Source organism: Zootermopsis nevadensis, unplaced genomic scaffold, assembly GCF_977971745.1.
Source record: "Zootermopsis nevadensis isolate Lab colony 2312 unplaced genomic scaffold, Znev_1.0 Znev_ptg000050l, whole genome shotgun sequence".
Classification (NCBI taxonomy): Eukaryota; Metazoa; Arthropoda; class Insecta; order Blattodea; family Termopsidae; genus Zootermopsis; species Zootermopsis nevadensis.
The window spans coordinates 3,489,831-3,508,098 of NW_028259182.1; the positions used below are offsets into that span (position 1 = coordinate 3,489,831).

Genomic DNA, 18,268 nt, shown 5'->3' on the forward strand with positions numbered 1-18,268 from the left:
ATAATTGGGCATTTTTGCTTTGTTACAGATGTGCCCAGAAAATTGTCACACAGTTAGAGACAACTCCACTGCTCAAAAATTTAACCACCACCACAACCACAACCACTACCACATACTTCCGGTCACCACTGAAACCTGCCAACAAAGAAGACAAGAAAAAGGGAGAAAAACGAAAAGAAGAGAAGAAGAAGGATGAAAAGAAAGAAAAAGATGAAAATGTGGAAAATAAAAAGAAGGAGGATAAACAGAACAAAAAATCTGAGAAGAAAGAAACCAAAACAGAGAAGAAAGAAGTGAAGACAGAGAAGAAAGACAACAAAACAGACAAGAAAGAGAGTAAGAAAGAAGTGAAGACTGAGAAGAAAGAAAGCAAGAAAGAAGTTAAAGCTGAGAAGAAGAAAGAAAAGAAAGATACAAAAATGGACAAGAAGGAGAAAGATTAGTTTAGAAGTGAGGTTATGTTTTTTGAGAATAATAGCGAGATGTAGGGAGATTTTATGAACAAGAAAGCATGATTATTGTAAATATGTCAATAGCGTAGTTCAAAACTTTGTAGGTAGCAGTTTCGTAAGCAGGTAATCATTCCCATTTGTACATTATCATTTTCTGTTCCTCGTGGCATCTACGTACAGAAAAACACACACACGAAAAGAAAAGGTTAAAGGCGTACATGGAGGTCGAACATTTTTTACAGTAATAATATTATAGCTTTATTTTCAATTCCACGCAAGCCTTTAATTTGTGTCGAGTCCTAAAATTTTTAATAGCTGAATATGTTCCGTACTGCATTCTAGCTGCTGCGTGCGTTTCATATCAACTACCGATGTTTGTATGATTCAGTGAAGTTTTCCTGGGCTACAATTCGCGTCGTGTTTTGACAGAAACTACAGAATTTTTATATAGCTTACAGCTCAGGACATTTTCACTGAATTTTGTTGCTATAACAGCTTTGAATTAAAGTTTTACACTTTATTCCCATTACAGTAGTGGGAAGGATTCTACTTTTGTTTATAAGTTTTGGGTAACTTTCCTTCGTCAGTAAAGAGAAAGGCCTAAGAATCCTTCAGTGCTAAATGCCTAATAGAAATTGAAGGACTATCAATTCTTTGCCCAGTTACGTAGCCTTTTTTAAAATATTTTCTCTGATATAAACATCGAATTAATGCACTTCGACTGGTTTCCTGGAATATCTAAATTATAAAGCAGTGAATCAAAAGATACATAATAGATCCTTTGAAAATGGGGCGTGATTGGATATTTTGAAAAAAAAGGTAACAAACAGAAATTGTATTCATGAAGAAATTAATACAGGATTAAATTTGGAGAATATGTGGTACCTTGCTATCTAAAAATATAAATATTAAAATATACGAAAGTATAATTTTACATATTAAATATACTTCTTTTTTAGAATTTAAAATTTTACTTTGAAGTTTGTTTCGTCATAATCCAAAATATGAGAATGTGTTATAACAAATATTGTTCATAAAACGTTGTTTTAAACACATAAATAATTATTTAAAATATTTCGAGTTATTTCAGGGGACCAAGTTAAAGTGTGTTATAAAGATTCAGGAAAATCGGATTATGTGTTTAAATCAATCGTTCCATCTGGATGATTCATATACATTACGCAGCAAATATATATAAAAAAAACCCTCTACCGGCAGTATTGAGATGTATTCAGTCATGCTATTTTTGTAGTAGCATATTTATACTACTTCTGGTGTTGTAAAATCAAATATATGGAAGGATATGGTGTTTAAGTTAAAATTTTATATGAAAGATTTACCTCCATTTTTATAAACTTACCAGCATCAAATAAGAACCAAATAATTTAATAAAATGCATTTGATTTTGTATCAAAATGTTGGGTGTGGTTTGTTAAATTAAATGATGACGTGAAATCAAATTATTTATAAGTACTTTATTTTTGTCTCAAAACTCTTATTACTCTGGAAACAGAAAGCTTATATCAAAAGCATACATTTACAATTTGCCAATAGTTCTTGGCATTTTTTTACATCAAGAAATGTATGACTATAGAGGCCTAAAATAATTCATAACTACTTGCCACATTATATGACTGTATAATGTTCGGAGCACTGTACATCCTAACGCATGATACCCCATAATATCTGAATATTAAATTCAAATTCTGAAATTTATTTTCTCAATCTACCTGATATAGTACTCTCTTTGAACTCCATTTATTTAATTCAGTAATTTAACATAAATTCAAAATTTTATTTATATTGTTGGTATACGTATGCTGACGCTGGATTAGAATGTGATTTTTTATTTAAGTCTGACAGACAGTCTGCAATAGTTAAATTCTTTGTGCTATGAGAATGTGATACTTAAATAATTTAATTTTAACTAAAGTTTCAGAGACAAATTTTATTGTTAAAAATTGATTTCTGTTACCTTTACAGCATGATTGAATTTTGTCTCAATGTTCTGACATAATTCTTTCAGCTTTTAAAACACGATTAATGTGTTACAAATAAGAGAATCAAATACTTTTTTTTGTAAATGTTGACATTCTTGCTTTATACCATTCCTTAGACTGTGGTAGGAATTAATTTGATGTGTGTTAGACAAAATCTGCAGTAGAATATTTCTCTTAGGTTAGGTTAGGTTAGGTTGGGTTAGGTTAGGTTAGGTTAGGTTCAGAATGTTTAGCAAATGGACTGTGGTATCCAAACTGGTGTACAAACAAAGCGGGAGGCAAAACTTCTAGTGTTTCTGTTTTTGATAGATTTTATTTTGAAAATACACAACAGTAAAATATTGTCACCTTTCTTATAAGCATACAAACTACATATAAAAAAATGTGTTAAAAATTAGTAGGTAATAATAATGAAGGTTTAAATAAGGATAATTTTTTCCAGATAAATTGGTAATACTTTTGTCGAAACACTTAAAATAATTCCTCCTCTTGACGAAGACCATCCCTAGGGGATGTGAGACCCTTTATATATTTTATATAGATTTAAAAATAAACTTTAATGGCAGCAGCCTGTAGATTTGGATTTTATCTGCCTTATTTACTGTGGCAGTACTACCTGTATGAAATTCTCCTTCCTCAATTTCTGTGCTGCAAACTCTTATGTAATCTCTGTAATAAAAATTTGATAACATTTCCATGTCATGGACAGAAGAGCCAGCCCACTCAGCGTCTCTTGAGACTTAATTGTCTATAGGTAGTTCTTAATTAATTTTCAGTTTTGGAAAATTTCATTCACTTGATATCATTGTGACTGGGATTGTCAACATAATCTTGATTAACCCTACAGCCTTTTTCTATGTTTAAGAAGGAAATATCTAACGATGGAAGATGGTGAAGGGTTTTAAGTGGAATTTACTCCTTCAGGGATAAATTCTTGTAGCACAATAAGCTTAAAGAAAGATAAACATCGTCGACATTACGAAATTACACATCAGACAATATCATGCACTGAGCATAAGTTATCTTTTCTAATTTCTTTAAATATTACAGGAAACTTAAATTATTTGTGTCATTTCATATCTGTTAAAATTGAGGTCCCCATCTGCAATTACTAAAAATTTATCAGCCTCGAATCATTTCTCATGCGTATTCTTTGTGACCTCCATATTTCTCTTCTCTTTCACGTGTCTGAATACAAGTTCAACATCCATTTTGGTTGCTGTGGTCTTGGCGGAGTTAAATCCAGCCTCTCTGTGTATTGAGCGCTCTTATCTTTCAGTAGCCATATCAAGCTGCAGTTCCTTTTTTTGAAGTGTCATGATTACTTTATTCACAATTACCAAGTTGTTATACCACACAAGAATGACTGATACATATTTAAAATTTTGTAGTTGATTATAGACTAATCCCATCAATATAATGAAGGACTGAGATTAGAAGTATATTCAAAGATAAGTAAGATGTATTCTGTAGCTCTCATGCTTTTCAATTATTTTCTTCATAAACTTTGTCCCACTATACGCCATGTAGGCGCTTGTGGGGAGTGGAGGTATAGCTCCTCTCTTCCTTGACCTCGGCACTAGATGGGGGTGAGTGTTGTCAGCATCACGACCCGGGAAATGACCCCGGTACCCATTGTAGAGGAGGCTGGGTGAGCCCCAGAGCCGGTCTGGACGCAGAGGCTAGAGAAAAAATCCTCTGCCCCAGTCGGGGATCGAACCCTGGTCGTCCAGCCCATAGCTAGTCACTATACTGACTGAGCTATCTCGGCTCATAAATTATTTTCTTCATCTGCAACATCAAGTTGAGCTCAGTTTGAATTAGTGGTCTAGGATAAACATTGTGTATATCTTTTCATTAACCCTCTGAAGCCAAAGCTCGTCTAAATAGTGTTTAAAAATTAAGCTCCTTCCGTAAAGAAAACATAATGTGCCTCCATCATTGGTGGAAGGTTTAATTGTCTTCTAAACCCTCCATCTACAGTTTGTCCTTCCATTTGATGATTCTTCAAGTAATAAGTTATCAAGTCAAATGGTGGGGTTGCTTCTGGACTTGCAATGGGATGTTGTTTGTCTTATCCAATTCACTACAGTAATTGAAGTAAGTATTTTGTTTCTCTGTAGACTTAGAATTCACTTTGTGTCTTTGACCCTAATTCTGTATGGTTTCTTTAATATTTCTTGATTATCTTGAAACAGTTAATGCTTTCCACTCACTGTGTTCAGTGATACGTTACCCAATAATGAACATAACCTTCAAAACAGTTCTATTTGTAATGAACAAAATGTGTGATGGAACTGTTACAGAACGATTTAACACACGAATTAATTTCAATGAAAAGTATGTAATGTAAAAATGATGATACCATAGCAGTCTGGAAACATTCTGAACCTATAAATATTTGTATATTAAAACTTATTTGCAGAGCAGTGAGTATGATTTTTTAAAGAAGCCATTTTTAAGAAGAGGCTTATTTTACTAGTCATGGTGCTATTTTTAATATGTCGTAGATAAATCTAGGGTATTTACAGTCTTGGTATACACACAGCTATTATATATACATATAGTTTATCCAAAGGCATTTGTGGTACAGGTGGATAATTAAACATTTCATGGGTACTTGGGCAGCTTTTACAGAGACACTAGAGCTTGATTAGTAAAATCTTTTAAGTGAGGCAATTATTCTGAACAGATTAAAGCGTATCTGATCTAGATTATAGAAGTTATGACTTTTAAAACTTATTTGCCAGTTTTCTGCTTGTGAGAATTTAAAATTATAATTTGTCATCATTAAAAATGGTGAAAATGTGTGTTTTACCTAATTAGGAAAGGCTGGACAATGTTTTCATCCTTAACATTGTTGATCCTTTTGAGGTTTCTGTTCTAGAATATTAGAAGAGTGATATGTCCAAGAATCTTCAATGTGTTAGAACTGCTAAGTACATAGAGCCTCCTGAATTAAATGTAGGAGTGGCATTTATTCAGAATTCCTCTGTAATAAGCTATAATTTGAATTCTTCCTTGAAAATAATGTTCTTGAAGGGCATAAGAAGGCATCTTTTATCCCCTTCAAGGTCCACGACATCCTACTATTTATAACTTATTCTGTTTAAAGTTTAAAACTGTCAGACTGTTTTTGACAGAGGTTCTTCTGTTTCGATGTATGATACTTCGCAAAGTCCAGCTTATTTTTATTAAAAAATAAATGTGTTGTACTAAGTGTGATGCAGCCATCCCATGAGGTACATATACCTACTTGTGTGCTGTATGAAAAACCATCAGGTAATACTTTTTTGGATTCAAATTTAAATTTATTTTAGCACCTGATCAAGTCCAATTTCATCTCAGTTTTTAGAACTGTCAAACTCAGTCTGACAGTGGACCAACACATGTTTTCCCAAATGTAACACTCAGTTCACGAGAAGACATAAATGGTAAGAATTTTGATACTGGATGGTAGTAGAGTAATATGTTCAGGCAACATGTCAATTGGGATCCAAAAATTTATATGGAGGATATACATGTATAATCAACTAGAAATATATTTTATTTATGTGGAAGATGAGACAAAATTGTGTCAGCATATTCAGTTTCATTTAAATAAGAAAATTCTGAACCTCCAGTGTTTTGTCACACTGTCTTAACTTTATCTTGTTATTATGTTCAACATTAGGTAATGCATTTTCATATCGATAAGATAAAGCAAGGAGAGTCCACAAATAAAAGTGGCATTTCTTGATGATAATATTTCAACATTTCTTCAGAAAATTTTAATTAAACAATTGTAACTTGAACATATTTAGTTCAAGACAGAGTGTGTGTCAAAATAATGTTTTCATATTGAATTCGACCATTTTATTTCCTAAGCAAATTTCTGTTCTAAGCATAATTTTCAAATTGTAGAAATTTGAAACTGTCTGTGTCTTATGTCCAAGTATCTAGTAGTAGTCGGTCTATCTTGTCTAATCGTGTTTTCTGTCTACACGGGTCACAATCACTATGAATATGAAGCAATTTCCAATCTTCATTTAACATTTAGGAGAAACCAATGACCATAAATGAAATGCCATGTAGGTACTGTCATATACATTATACCAGTTAAAAAACTCATGCCAACATTGGATTTCATCTGTATTATATGCAGTATAAAAGTGGATTTTTCTTCAGCTACAAACTTTGAATGCCATTTAATCTTTTCACCCCATTTTCAAAAATCTAAATATTAAAAATACAAAATTACTACAACATTGCCGATTCTTGTGAAAACTGTAAGAGGACAAAGATTGAGGATGTTTGAGAACGAAGTGCTGAGGAGGATATATGAACTGAAAAGGAATGAAGCAGTGTAATAATGTAAAACATTTCATAATGAGGAGCTTGGATGGGACATGTAAAATGCATGCAGAAAGAAAGAATAACATGTTGGGAAACTAGACTACTAATATTTAAGGAATGTAAAAGAAACGTTTTACTGTAGAACAACAGCAACATATTATTACAGTAAAACTTGGTTATAACAAACATAGACGTATGAGTTCATGGCTATAGTGTGCAAATGACGTCACATTTCATTTACCTAAATTTATATAAACATAATGAGCATGCTTCATAGATATAAAGAGTGAAATTGGTTTCTGTTGAAAAAATTGTTTTAGTTCTTTGTGTTATGAAACATTTTCAGTTGTTTACATTCTTAATGGTCCGGCTCGGGTCAGTTTTGACCTGTGACTATGTCGTTAGGTTAGGGTTTCGTTGTGGCTAGCCTGCTGTAAATAGCCTGGCTGGTAATCCATAACCAACAAATCTGTAACTTATTCAAAAGCCTATAGTGTTGTGCAAACGTTAATGAATGTTTTGAAGACGGACGAAAGTACATTTATTACTGTACGTGCATAAGTGCAATAACATCGATATAAATTTCCATCCCAAGGTACGTTTCAAACAAACAAGGTAATACAGATATACCTCGTTTCATTGCGGGTTCTTTTTACAAATTGAAGGTTTGTGGCAACCCTGCGTGGAGCAAGTCTATCGGCGCCATTTATCAACAGTAGGTGTTCACTTTGTGTTTCTGTGTCACATTTTGGCAATTCTCGCATTTTTTAGGCATAATGCTATTGCACACTTAATAGACTACAGTATAGTGTAAACATAACTTTTATGTGCTCTGGGAAACCAAAAAATTAGTGTTACTCGCTTTATTGCGGTGGTCTAGAACCGAACCCGTGATATCTCTGAGGTATGCCTGTAGTTATTATTTGTACATATCTATATTTTAAAATTATTCTATGAATTTTTTTAATTTTCTGCGTAACATTTGATCATTTAACATTTAACATTTAAAATAAAATACGTAATTATAATTTTTTTATTAAATATCATAAATATCACATGAAGATTTCTGTCTTCTGGGTTATTGCGCTGTGTAGTCTGTTGTTTGTTGCAATTTGATATGTGATTTGTAAGCATGTCCCACGTATAGCGTAGGGCGATTATAACAAGCAAAAGTAATTGGTTCCACTGTACTTGTTATAACTGAGTTTTCCTGTATTATTATTATTATTATTATTATCCCATCTATTCACCACTTTATAGAGTATATTTGCTTCTATGACTATATATTTTACGACAGCGTCTTTCGAATGATGTATGAAGATCCTAAAATGGCAGTTTTCTGAAGTTCCCTGATGTTTTTGCCCAGGATGTTGGCCAAATATTTTCTGAGTGACTTGGAGACAGTTCCAGTTGCGCCTATAACTATTGGGATTACTTTTGATATCACTTTCCACATTCGCTGTATTTCAATGAGAAGGTCCTTGTATTTCAAGATCTTCTCCGCTTCCTTCTTAATTACGTTCCTGCCAGTCGGTATTGCTATATCAATTAAGAGGCAAGTTCCATTTTTGTTTTGGATTATACTATCTGGTTATTATTTGGAATGGTTCTATCTGTTTTGACTTGTTGGTTCCACAAAATAGTTATTTGGCCATCTTCACTTGTCTCCACTGTCTTCGGGATGTGTTCACACCAGTTCTTCTCTTCTAGCTTTACCCCAGTTTTCCTGCATATGTTAAAATGTAACTGAGTACAGACACGACGTCATTGTATATATTGCTCTTTTGCCATAACTGGACATCCAAACACAACGTGATCTGTCGTTTCCTCAAATTGCTGACGTAATATACGTTTCCTGTCTGTATCTTTTTTTAATATTTTAGCTGCTTAATATTTAGTTTTTAGTGCTTCGTCTTGTGCTGCTATAATCTGACTTTCAGTTTCCCCTTTCAGATCTCATTTTATTAGTCACAGAAATGTGTCTTCTTTGCTTACAAGTTATCGTAGATACTGCCCGTGCATTATTTTGTTATCCACCTTTTTCTTTATACTTCCTTCTTCAGTTTGTGCCAATCCTCTTCCCCCTTCCTTCCTCTTTACGTAAATTCTGTCTGCGTCTGCTTTTGGATGATACATCCCATATATTCAACATTTTCATAGTTTTTCTGTCAATTTTCTGCAGTTCTTCCAATCTCCAGTTAATTATTCCAAAATTGTATCTCAGTACTGGAACTGCTAATGCATTTATGGCCGTGATTTTGTTTCTGGCATTCAGTTCAGATTTCAGTATCATCCTTAATCTTCCATTATATTCCTTCTTCAGTTTATCTTTAATTTGCTGATGATCTGAAAATTTATTGAGACTGTTGAAGATTGTAAATTGCATTGATCTTTATAGTGATATTGACCTTTGTATATATTTCTATAAAACTTGGCAGTTCTTTGTTCTAGATATAGGAAATAGTTTTTATGGAAATAGTAGAAAATTATAACGTCCAAATAAGAGCAGTAGGAATTAGGGTTCACACAAACAAAATGTTGGCAATAATTTATAATTAAAGAGATCATAACAATAACATAAGGGAAAAAGTCATCAATAAGACAAACAAAATAAACTTTCAATATGTATGTTAACATTTTTTAAGTGTAGTTTAAGGAAAAATGTAGTTAAGAGAACTTCCATTCCTGTTGTATTATAATCTTTGTGTCAGTTTTGTGGTAACAGTGATCTGTGTGTTAGGCTTGGAGAGAGATGAACGTTTGCATGTGCGTCATTCCATATGACTCCTTGTCTTGTTGATATTCGAAAAAGTCTATTTTGGTAGTGATTGCCATTTGTCAAGACTTAATTGTTTCATGGAACACTACACTCCATTGGAGGTTTCCCTGCTTACTTCAATCCTTATGTATTAAATAAATAAATAATTATCTTGCTTAGTTTTTGCTTTCAAAATTAGTCTATGTAATAAAATACTAAGTAACGAATTATACAAGGATATTTTAAATGGGTAACATTCACACAGTTCTTTTCAGTCTTAGAGTAAGTTAAATTTTTAATCTGTGATCTGTTGGGTCACCTGCCTTTTGAAAACTTTGGAATGGTAGAATTTCAAATATTTTACTCTTGTACTGATTAGAACATCTGTAACTTGTCTACAGTATAGGAAATTTTATGAAATAGCTTTCTAATTTTTCACTTGTTAGACTTCAAAAGGTGCTCTGCCCTATAGGAGGGTCTCTCTGCCTTGAAGATTTCAGGTTCGATTATCCGTGGGTGATGCGCTACACCCTAATTATGTAATGATCCACAAGTGGGTCCTCCCAGCACAAATGTGTTAACTGACAAACCACTGTACAGAAACATACATTGATGTACGTATTTAACATACGCGTAGTGTCGGTCCATGCAATTAGATTTAATGCTGATGTGCTGAGAGAATTGTCATCAAATAAATCTGGCAAACCTTGTTAAACTCCGGTGAGAGGAATTATTCTTCCTACTTTCTACGCAGAAAAGATTGTGTAATGGCTGCAGTTGGAGGATTATTAGAAGTTAATGCAAAGTTTTAACTGCACTTAATTTCACAGAAGTTGTTGATTATATGAAGTAATAACACACAGAGAGAGAGAGAGAGAATCTGAATTAAATATCACATGTATGTGTAGACTATTTACCAAGGTAATTCATTTGTTATAGCAGTACATACACTACACACAAATTAAACTTTAAAAATGTTGTGCTATGGCTTATTAATGATGACATGTAACCATTAACCCTTTCGCTTTTTTTAAAGAATATCTTGAAATTGTATATTGCCCATTATTCTTCAGATAATAAGAATTTTCTTGTATACCATGTAACATTAAATCTACACACATACAGAGTAGTCCAGCACAGACGTAACAAGCTTCGTTGTATCGTTGCTTGGAAAATACCAGCCCCCATGTAGCTACTTAAATATGTGTTGTGACATTAGGCAAAATTTATCTGTGATCGTTGTAATAACTTCTCAGTTTTCAGTCTCTAGTAAAATTGGTGTAGTCGATTACACATGGGGTCCTCGCCGCATTAAAGACGTCAGTTACGATCACCTGGACTGTAATGCCCTTGTAGTCTTATAGATGGTTTGGATGAAGTTTGGCCACCACCTACTTGACTGTATAGTGTCACAACGCAGGAAAACAAGAATTGACAGTATGATTAGCTCTTTTTAAAGTCAAATAGTAACTATAAGTACCATTTTTCTTAATCAAAAACTCTGCATTTTGTCCACAGAATGTATTCATGGGTTTTGAATAATACTCAAAGAGAACCTTCATTATCTTCTTAAACAAGATTGACCGACTGGTCTTTGTAATTGAGAAGTGCTGTGTTTTCTTTGAAATTTGTACTAAATTCTTAAATAATAGTTAGATGATCTTTGGCTTCCAAAGGTTAATTTCTATAAATTTGTACTTTATGTTTCAGAAGGCATAAATACCATAGACATTCATATAAGGAATGTGATGGTCATTCACTGCACAGTTTATAGAGACTTTGCTAAGTTTTTGTAGTGTGTATAGGTGCACTGTCCAGTTTTCCCTCCACTTTTCTGTACATGTGTTAAGTATATTTATTTTTTCATATGACTACCTTCATGGCAGCAGGTATTTTCCAGCTGCGTCACCAGTAATAAATAATTTCTGACTACAGTGGACTATTCTGTATTTATTTTACCTTTAGCATTAATTTGTATCTGCTCTTATATTTCTTAAAGCATAGTGTGCTTTTCTGTCCATATTACTGAAAGGGTTAGTGAAGAATGAATCAAATGAATACAAAGACAGCCAAGTATTCCATCAGTTGTCTCGGAGTAGAATTTTTGGTGGCGTTAGATGTTCAGACATTAATGATGTGAATTCAGCAGAAATAGAAACATTGCTGCTATAACAAGTACTCAGTTGATCAAAACTTAACTTATGGCGTACTAAACACAGCGGGACTTATAATCAAATCTTTCCTGCCACGTTTGACTTACAGAAACATTATGTATAAATGACATTTAAATTGACTGCTATGACTGTGTCATGCACAGAAAGGAGTTAATTTTTCATGTTAAATAGTTAGTGTGAATAATGACTACTAGTGCCGAAATTATTAAAAACTGCTGGAAAAAATTAGTATTTTGGAAGAGGCATGTTTCACATATTTCAGTGCCAGTATGTAAAAGGCTTGGTGATGTAGAGGTCAACACATGCAGTTAATTATGAATCTGCATACTAAAATTTGGTTTTTGTTTATTAATGTGTTTATAATACTTCATGAAATGAAGACCTAAATATTTTATAGGATGTCTGCATCTCGCATCAACTTTAATTTACTCTTCAATCTCACATTTCAGTTGTGACATGTGAATTTTCTTCACATGGAACATTTCAAGTTTACTCAGTCCAAATAATAATATAAATAAAAAACATGTACATGAAAAATCATTGAAGTGTAACAGAGAGTGTGGTTTTGAAACTATTCCTAATTTTTTGGAAGTGTTACCAAGAAAATAGTTATGTAAAGAGTGCTTATCAAAGCATGTTTCTACACATTTATAAAGGATGGAAAGATTTAACCCCACTGGTGTTGAGATAAAAAAAAATGTCCTCGTTGCAATGATGAAACAGTTTACCTTGGTCATGTTCAGTTTTATGTTAAATTTTTTATGTGGTAGTGAAACATTTTCAGTCATTGGATGCAACATATTTGAGTGTACAATGAAAAAAATAATCCCAAGATCTTGAATGAATCTTCAAAACCACTGATTACTTCTGACTACAGAATTTTTATATGATTCATAAAAATAATTATGGGCTAATGACTTAGTCCACATAAGAGTGATTTCAGTAAACAGTTTATATAAAAATTTAATGTTTTCCTAAATTTGTTTCTCCTCCTCACTAGAACAGTTAACCGAGTTCACTAAAAACAAAGTATGAAGAAGGTTGGCAGCCATTAGTATACCTACTTGCAATGCAGTATTGCTGCCCAATCCCACATTCACCTCCTCGAATATATGAAGATGTCTCTGATTCAAATCTCATCCAGTGGTCTGTGGACTCATGCTTAGAAAAGTTCTGTTCTCTCTCACACATACAAATAACTAGTGGTGTCCTGCTGAGTCATATTCGATGAAATATACTGTTATATTTAATAGTATACATGAAAATAAAAATCAACAGGACTAATTGTTTCAGAGAAGATCAGTCATTAGTTTGGAAATAACATGACATAATTCTTTAACAGCACTATAAAAACTGATATGGTACTTTTTGTTTTTAACAAAATCATAATTGTACAAAACTCTTACAGAAAGTATCATGCTGACCTCTTAAACCTGTTCAGTGATAGCCCATTGCAATAAATATGACATGACACAAAGATAACACAAGGCAAGGTGATCCTGGTGTGGTTTAATTTAATTTTGTATTGTTTTATAAAAATTGTAAACATGTCTTTGTGAGTGTCCTGTACTTATCCTAATTAACTCGGTTTCCATTTGGTACTAATTAATTGACATGTAAACCATTTGGAAACCAAGGATTTTATGTCATTAATGTACCTACCAGTTCATGCAAATTTTATGACTAAAAAGTCATTTAAATAAAAAAAAGAACCATTCCATTTATACCATTATCCACAATCTACCCATCCATCCCCAGAGCAAATGAGGCCTTAGTATATATATTAAATTAGTGTAACAGTAGGGAATTTTGTACTAGTCATTTTGCGTAAAGAGAAAGGAAAAACATTTCAAACCATATGTATTTAATAAATGAAAGAATAGCTATAACAATATATTAATAAATATAACTGGTATTACTTAAAATAATGCATATCTACTGATCACTGAAGTCGTGCGATGGCCCGAAAATGTTTTGACAAACGCACAACAAGTCATAAAATGATACTACCCAATGCTATAATATGTATGGTAACAGTTGTGTTTCTCTCAAGAACTAATTTGGTGTTACATATGAGACATCATAAATCAGATATACGTGTTTCAGAAGGGGTTATTTTACTGCATAAGAAATTACAGTTTGTGGGTCATCGTGTAAATAATGTCAGTTAATTAATAAGTTACAGTAAGAATATCAAGGTTATCATTTCTGTGGCATCTTAAAAATGTAGGAAAAACCTAAGTAAACACAGGTTTTTGTTAGGTTGTAATGAGATATGTGTATAAATATGTAATGCTTTTGGGTGGGGCAAAGTTCAATGTAATGAACATTGTTTGCCAGATATCTTCAATATAAATTATTGTCATGAGACTGTTTTTGTGTTTTTGGGGTAGTCTAAGTTGATATAAGTATATTAAGTTAAGATGTATGAAGCTAACAATTCAGAACATATAAACCATGAAAGGTCTGTGGTATATGTTTATGAAATTCTGTGTGAATGGTCATTAATATTATATGGTCAAAATACATGCGTATTCCACTATTTTCCTGGGAAATATTACCATTCCCATGAAGGTATTTCTTTTACAGACCATTTGACAATTTTAGTACATTTGTTTATTACAGAAAATAATGGATGAAATATGATTATCTTATTGTAATAACATTAATTTCTGCCATGTAATTTGTTTGTCCTGCTACGTGCCATGTAGGCACTTGGGGGGAGTGGAGGTACAGCTCCTCTCTTTCTTGACCTCGGTACTAGATGGGGTGAGTGGTCAGCATCATGCCCCGGCCGGCTTTACCCCCGGGAAAGGACCCCCGGTTCCCATTGTAGAGGAGGCTGGGTGGGCCCCAGAGCTGGTCTGGACGTAGAGGCTAGAGGAAAATCCTCTGCCCCCGTTGGGGATCGAACCCCGGCCGTCCAGCCCGTAGCTAGTCACTATACTGACTGAGCTATACCAGCCATGTAATAATTCCAAATTGATGTCTACAGGAGACAATAAGTCATAAAATAACTTTGACAACCTTTTTGAAAGAGTGACTTCTGGTTTCAAAGTATTTTGAGCATTTAAAGAAATAAGTGTAGTTCAAAGTCAAGTTACTGAGAAATAATGTTAAGTTTTTTTAAGCTGCTTTGTTGGTTTCAAGGGTGATTTAGTGATGTAGGTGTGTAAGATGGGACTGTGATCACATATGTGGGAAATACTGGAGAGACATTTTTATGGTTATTTCAGAATACTATCTCAGTGGAGGGGCTAAGAAAAGTCATAACCTCACTTAGACTAGCAAATCTTCAATCATGACTTGCCATATTCCTTCTGAATACAAGTGGGAAGTGTTACAGCTTTAATTGATCTGCTTTTTACCAGTAAATGAGAAGTAATATTTTTATTAGCATCAGGATACCCATATTTATAGTCTACGTCTACAGCAAATAGGAATTAAGTGAAGTGAAATAGAAACTTAATTAATTACATTTTAATATGTTAGAGAAGCACTAACATATTTGCTACAAAAGAAAATTAATTAACAAAGGCAGAAGCAGGTAGAACATGCAGACAGAATGTCAGAAGATATGTTATTAAAATCCATTTTGAATTGAAAACACACAAGGAAGAAGAAATACTGGTAGACCTTGTAAGTGTTAAATGGAAGCCAGAACAGCATTGTTGCCTGTCCTAGGAAGGCAACAGACGAGGATGAAGAAGGGAACATTTTGCTGTTTATAGTGATATTTCTGCATCAGTGTGTTTAAATTCAGGCATTTATATGCAAGATGGTGTATATGACAGATAAATCAAACCACATAAATTATATGGGATGTACATTAAGATAGTATCTTGGTATTTTCCTGGGTATCCAATCTCTTCCTGGGATTAATTTATGGAATAAAAGTCAATTATTATTATTATTATTACTAATATAAACACAATATTTACCAAATTTAATATCTAGGAGTAAAAGTATCACAAGATCAAATGACACTGCCTCCCATTATTTACTTATTTATTTTCTCATTTAAATGACCTGCTATAAAGTATGTATGAATATGTATGTTTTGACTATATAATAGTTCCATTCTACCTAACCTTGTGCCAAATCATATGTAAAATGTAAAAGTTAAGACAAATAAGGCTTAGGAAATGAGTTTTATCCAGTTGATTTATTTTATGATCATAGCTTTCGTAGTGGACATATTTAATATATTGTGCCATTTGTAATAATTTTCAGAGACTTACTGGGAAAAATCCAAAACATGCAAGCATCATTTTAAATTTGAAACTTACAAAAATATAAGAACATAAAATATTGTGGCTAGCGCTCAGATATTATTTGGTGTATGGCTTATGCTGAGAAACTCTTAACTGTTTCAGTGCCAGTGTCTAAAGTTTGTATAATTTAAAAAATGCTGTGCAATTTAATTTTAATTTGTAGGTACTACTATGCAGTGATCATTGCAACTACTCAAAAATATTTGTATTTCCTGTTTATCTATTTAAGCAGTGGCAGTTATATGTATCAAGCCTTACAGATCATGTATTTAATAGATTTTTTTTTGCATCAACTTTGGCACTTTTAAGAGTTAGGAAATCTGGATATTGAAATCCAGTGCATGAAGTTCTGGTGTTAACTATGACCATGGTCACTAAGAAAAGCATGAACAGTGACTTCGCAAAACCATTGTAATTGCTCTAAAGAAGAAAGAATTAGGACTAATGATATGTGCGTAACAATAAAACTAGGCTGTATACATGATTTAGAATGTGAATAAACATTTTCAAGTTGAGGTGTATTTAATTAGAAATTCTGGAACACAAAAGAGTTAAATGTATTATTGACAGAAATAGGTTAGGTTATTAACAGTAACTTTGTAAAGATAACATAAGAAATAACATTCAACATTAATACTTGTAAAGAATTAGGAAATGACAAATATATATTAAAGTATAAACTTCATGAAACATTACTTTTCTAGGATCTTCTTTTCCAAACATTCAAATCCACAAAAAAAAACTCCAGAAGCATACACAGAATACAAAGCATAAGTTATAAGAACAAATTCACTAGTAGTCAGTGAGTTTTTTGTCAATTTGGAATCATCTAAAGAATGAATGAGCAGCACTGTGTCCATATATGATTTGTAAATCTTGTGATGAAAATAATGATTATTATGAATAAGTGACATTTTTAAAGAATTTTATAACCATACTTACCTGATACTGCGTTAACTGGGAGACTTGTTAAAACTGAATGGTGTCTCTTCATATTATGCATGTAGGAGAAGGCCATGCCAGATATAAAGTATAGCTGCAAACAGTGATGGACATCCAACAAGGGGTGGTCCTTCAACCTGGGATTTGTGGGGAGACTAACAGTTCCTCACTGAAAGAAACTATAATATTATGATATATTACACAAGGTCTTCAGATACATTAAAATGTGACAAAGATCAAAATTTAATTCACAGAGAAATTTATATTAAATTTGGGTAATACTTGCTACTATGCAGTGTATAGTCTGTTGTATTCCCATCTGGTGTATAAAAATCAAAAATTGGAAAATACAGATGTAATATTTTATTTGTTGTGTATGGGTGTGAAAATTGGTCTCGCATTCATGGAAAAACAGACTGAGGATGTTTGAAAACTGGATGCTGTTTGGACCTAAGAGGAAATACGTGACAAAAGACTGTAGAAGATTGTAAAACTAAGAGTTCCATAATTTTCATTGTCAAAGTATTGTTAGGGTGATCAAATGAATTAGAGACCGCGTGTTGCACACTGAGTCCGGCAGAGACAGTCGAGCAGGGACCGTGTGATGCAGAGATCAAGACTAGCAGAGATTGGGTGTTGCACAGACTGAGTCTGGCAGAGACCGGGTGTCATTCATCGTTTCTGGTCGGTATAGGATGGGGAAAATTTCGAGTTTTTAAAAATCAAAAATGCTGGAAATTCTCTAAAAAGCGCACAAAACCAAAACCTTTTGAAAATTTTGAAAAAATTTTAATCTGAAAATTTCCAAATTTTTTGGTTTTGTGCGCGTTTTGGACAATTTCCAGCATTTTTTGATTTCTTGAAAATTTTGAAATTTTTCAGAATTCCCCCACCTGATGCCATGCTGAACCGGTCTCTCTCGGACTGTTCCTGATGTACTGCCTCTGACGACTACGGTCTCTGCCTGACTTGGTCTCTGTATGATACGGCTCTGAGAAGCCCTGGAGCGGCAGACAACACGTAAGGCAGAGAGAGACCGAGTCCTGCAGAGGCCGGTTGGTGCACACACCCAGGCAGGCAGCAACCGGGTGAGATAGAGGCCGTGTCCGGCAGACAGAGTGAGCCATTCACCGTTTTGGCGGGCATCCCTTGGGGAGAGTTTAGAAAAATATTCAAAATTTTCGAAAAATCAAAAAATGCTGGAAATTGTCTCAAAAGCACACAAAACCAAATATTTTTGAAAATTTTGAAAAAATTTTGATTTCTTGAAAATTTTGAAATTTTTCAAAATTCCCCCACCTGATGCCATGCTGAACCGGTATCTCTCGGACTG

The 18,268-nt window shown here is 33.3% G+C and overlaps 1 protein-coding gene across 1 annotated transcript in view; it reads left to right on the forward strand.

Annotated features, from left to right (window-relative positions):
- Window positions 1–16,508, forward strand: part of LOC110840797 (uncharacterized) — an 89,109-nt gene extending 72,601 nt beyond the window's left edge. Inside the window, exon 6 of the mRNA XM_022086054.2 lies at window positions 29–16,508. Within this exon, the coding sequence (XP_021941746.1) occupies window positions 29–443 (415 nt within the window). The 3' untranslated portion in view covers window positions 444–16,508. The remainder of the gene's footprint in view (window positions 1–28) is intronic.
- The last annotated feature ends 1,760 nt before the right edge of the window (window positions 16,509–18,268 follow it).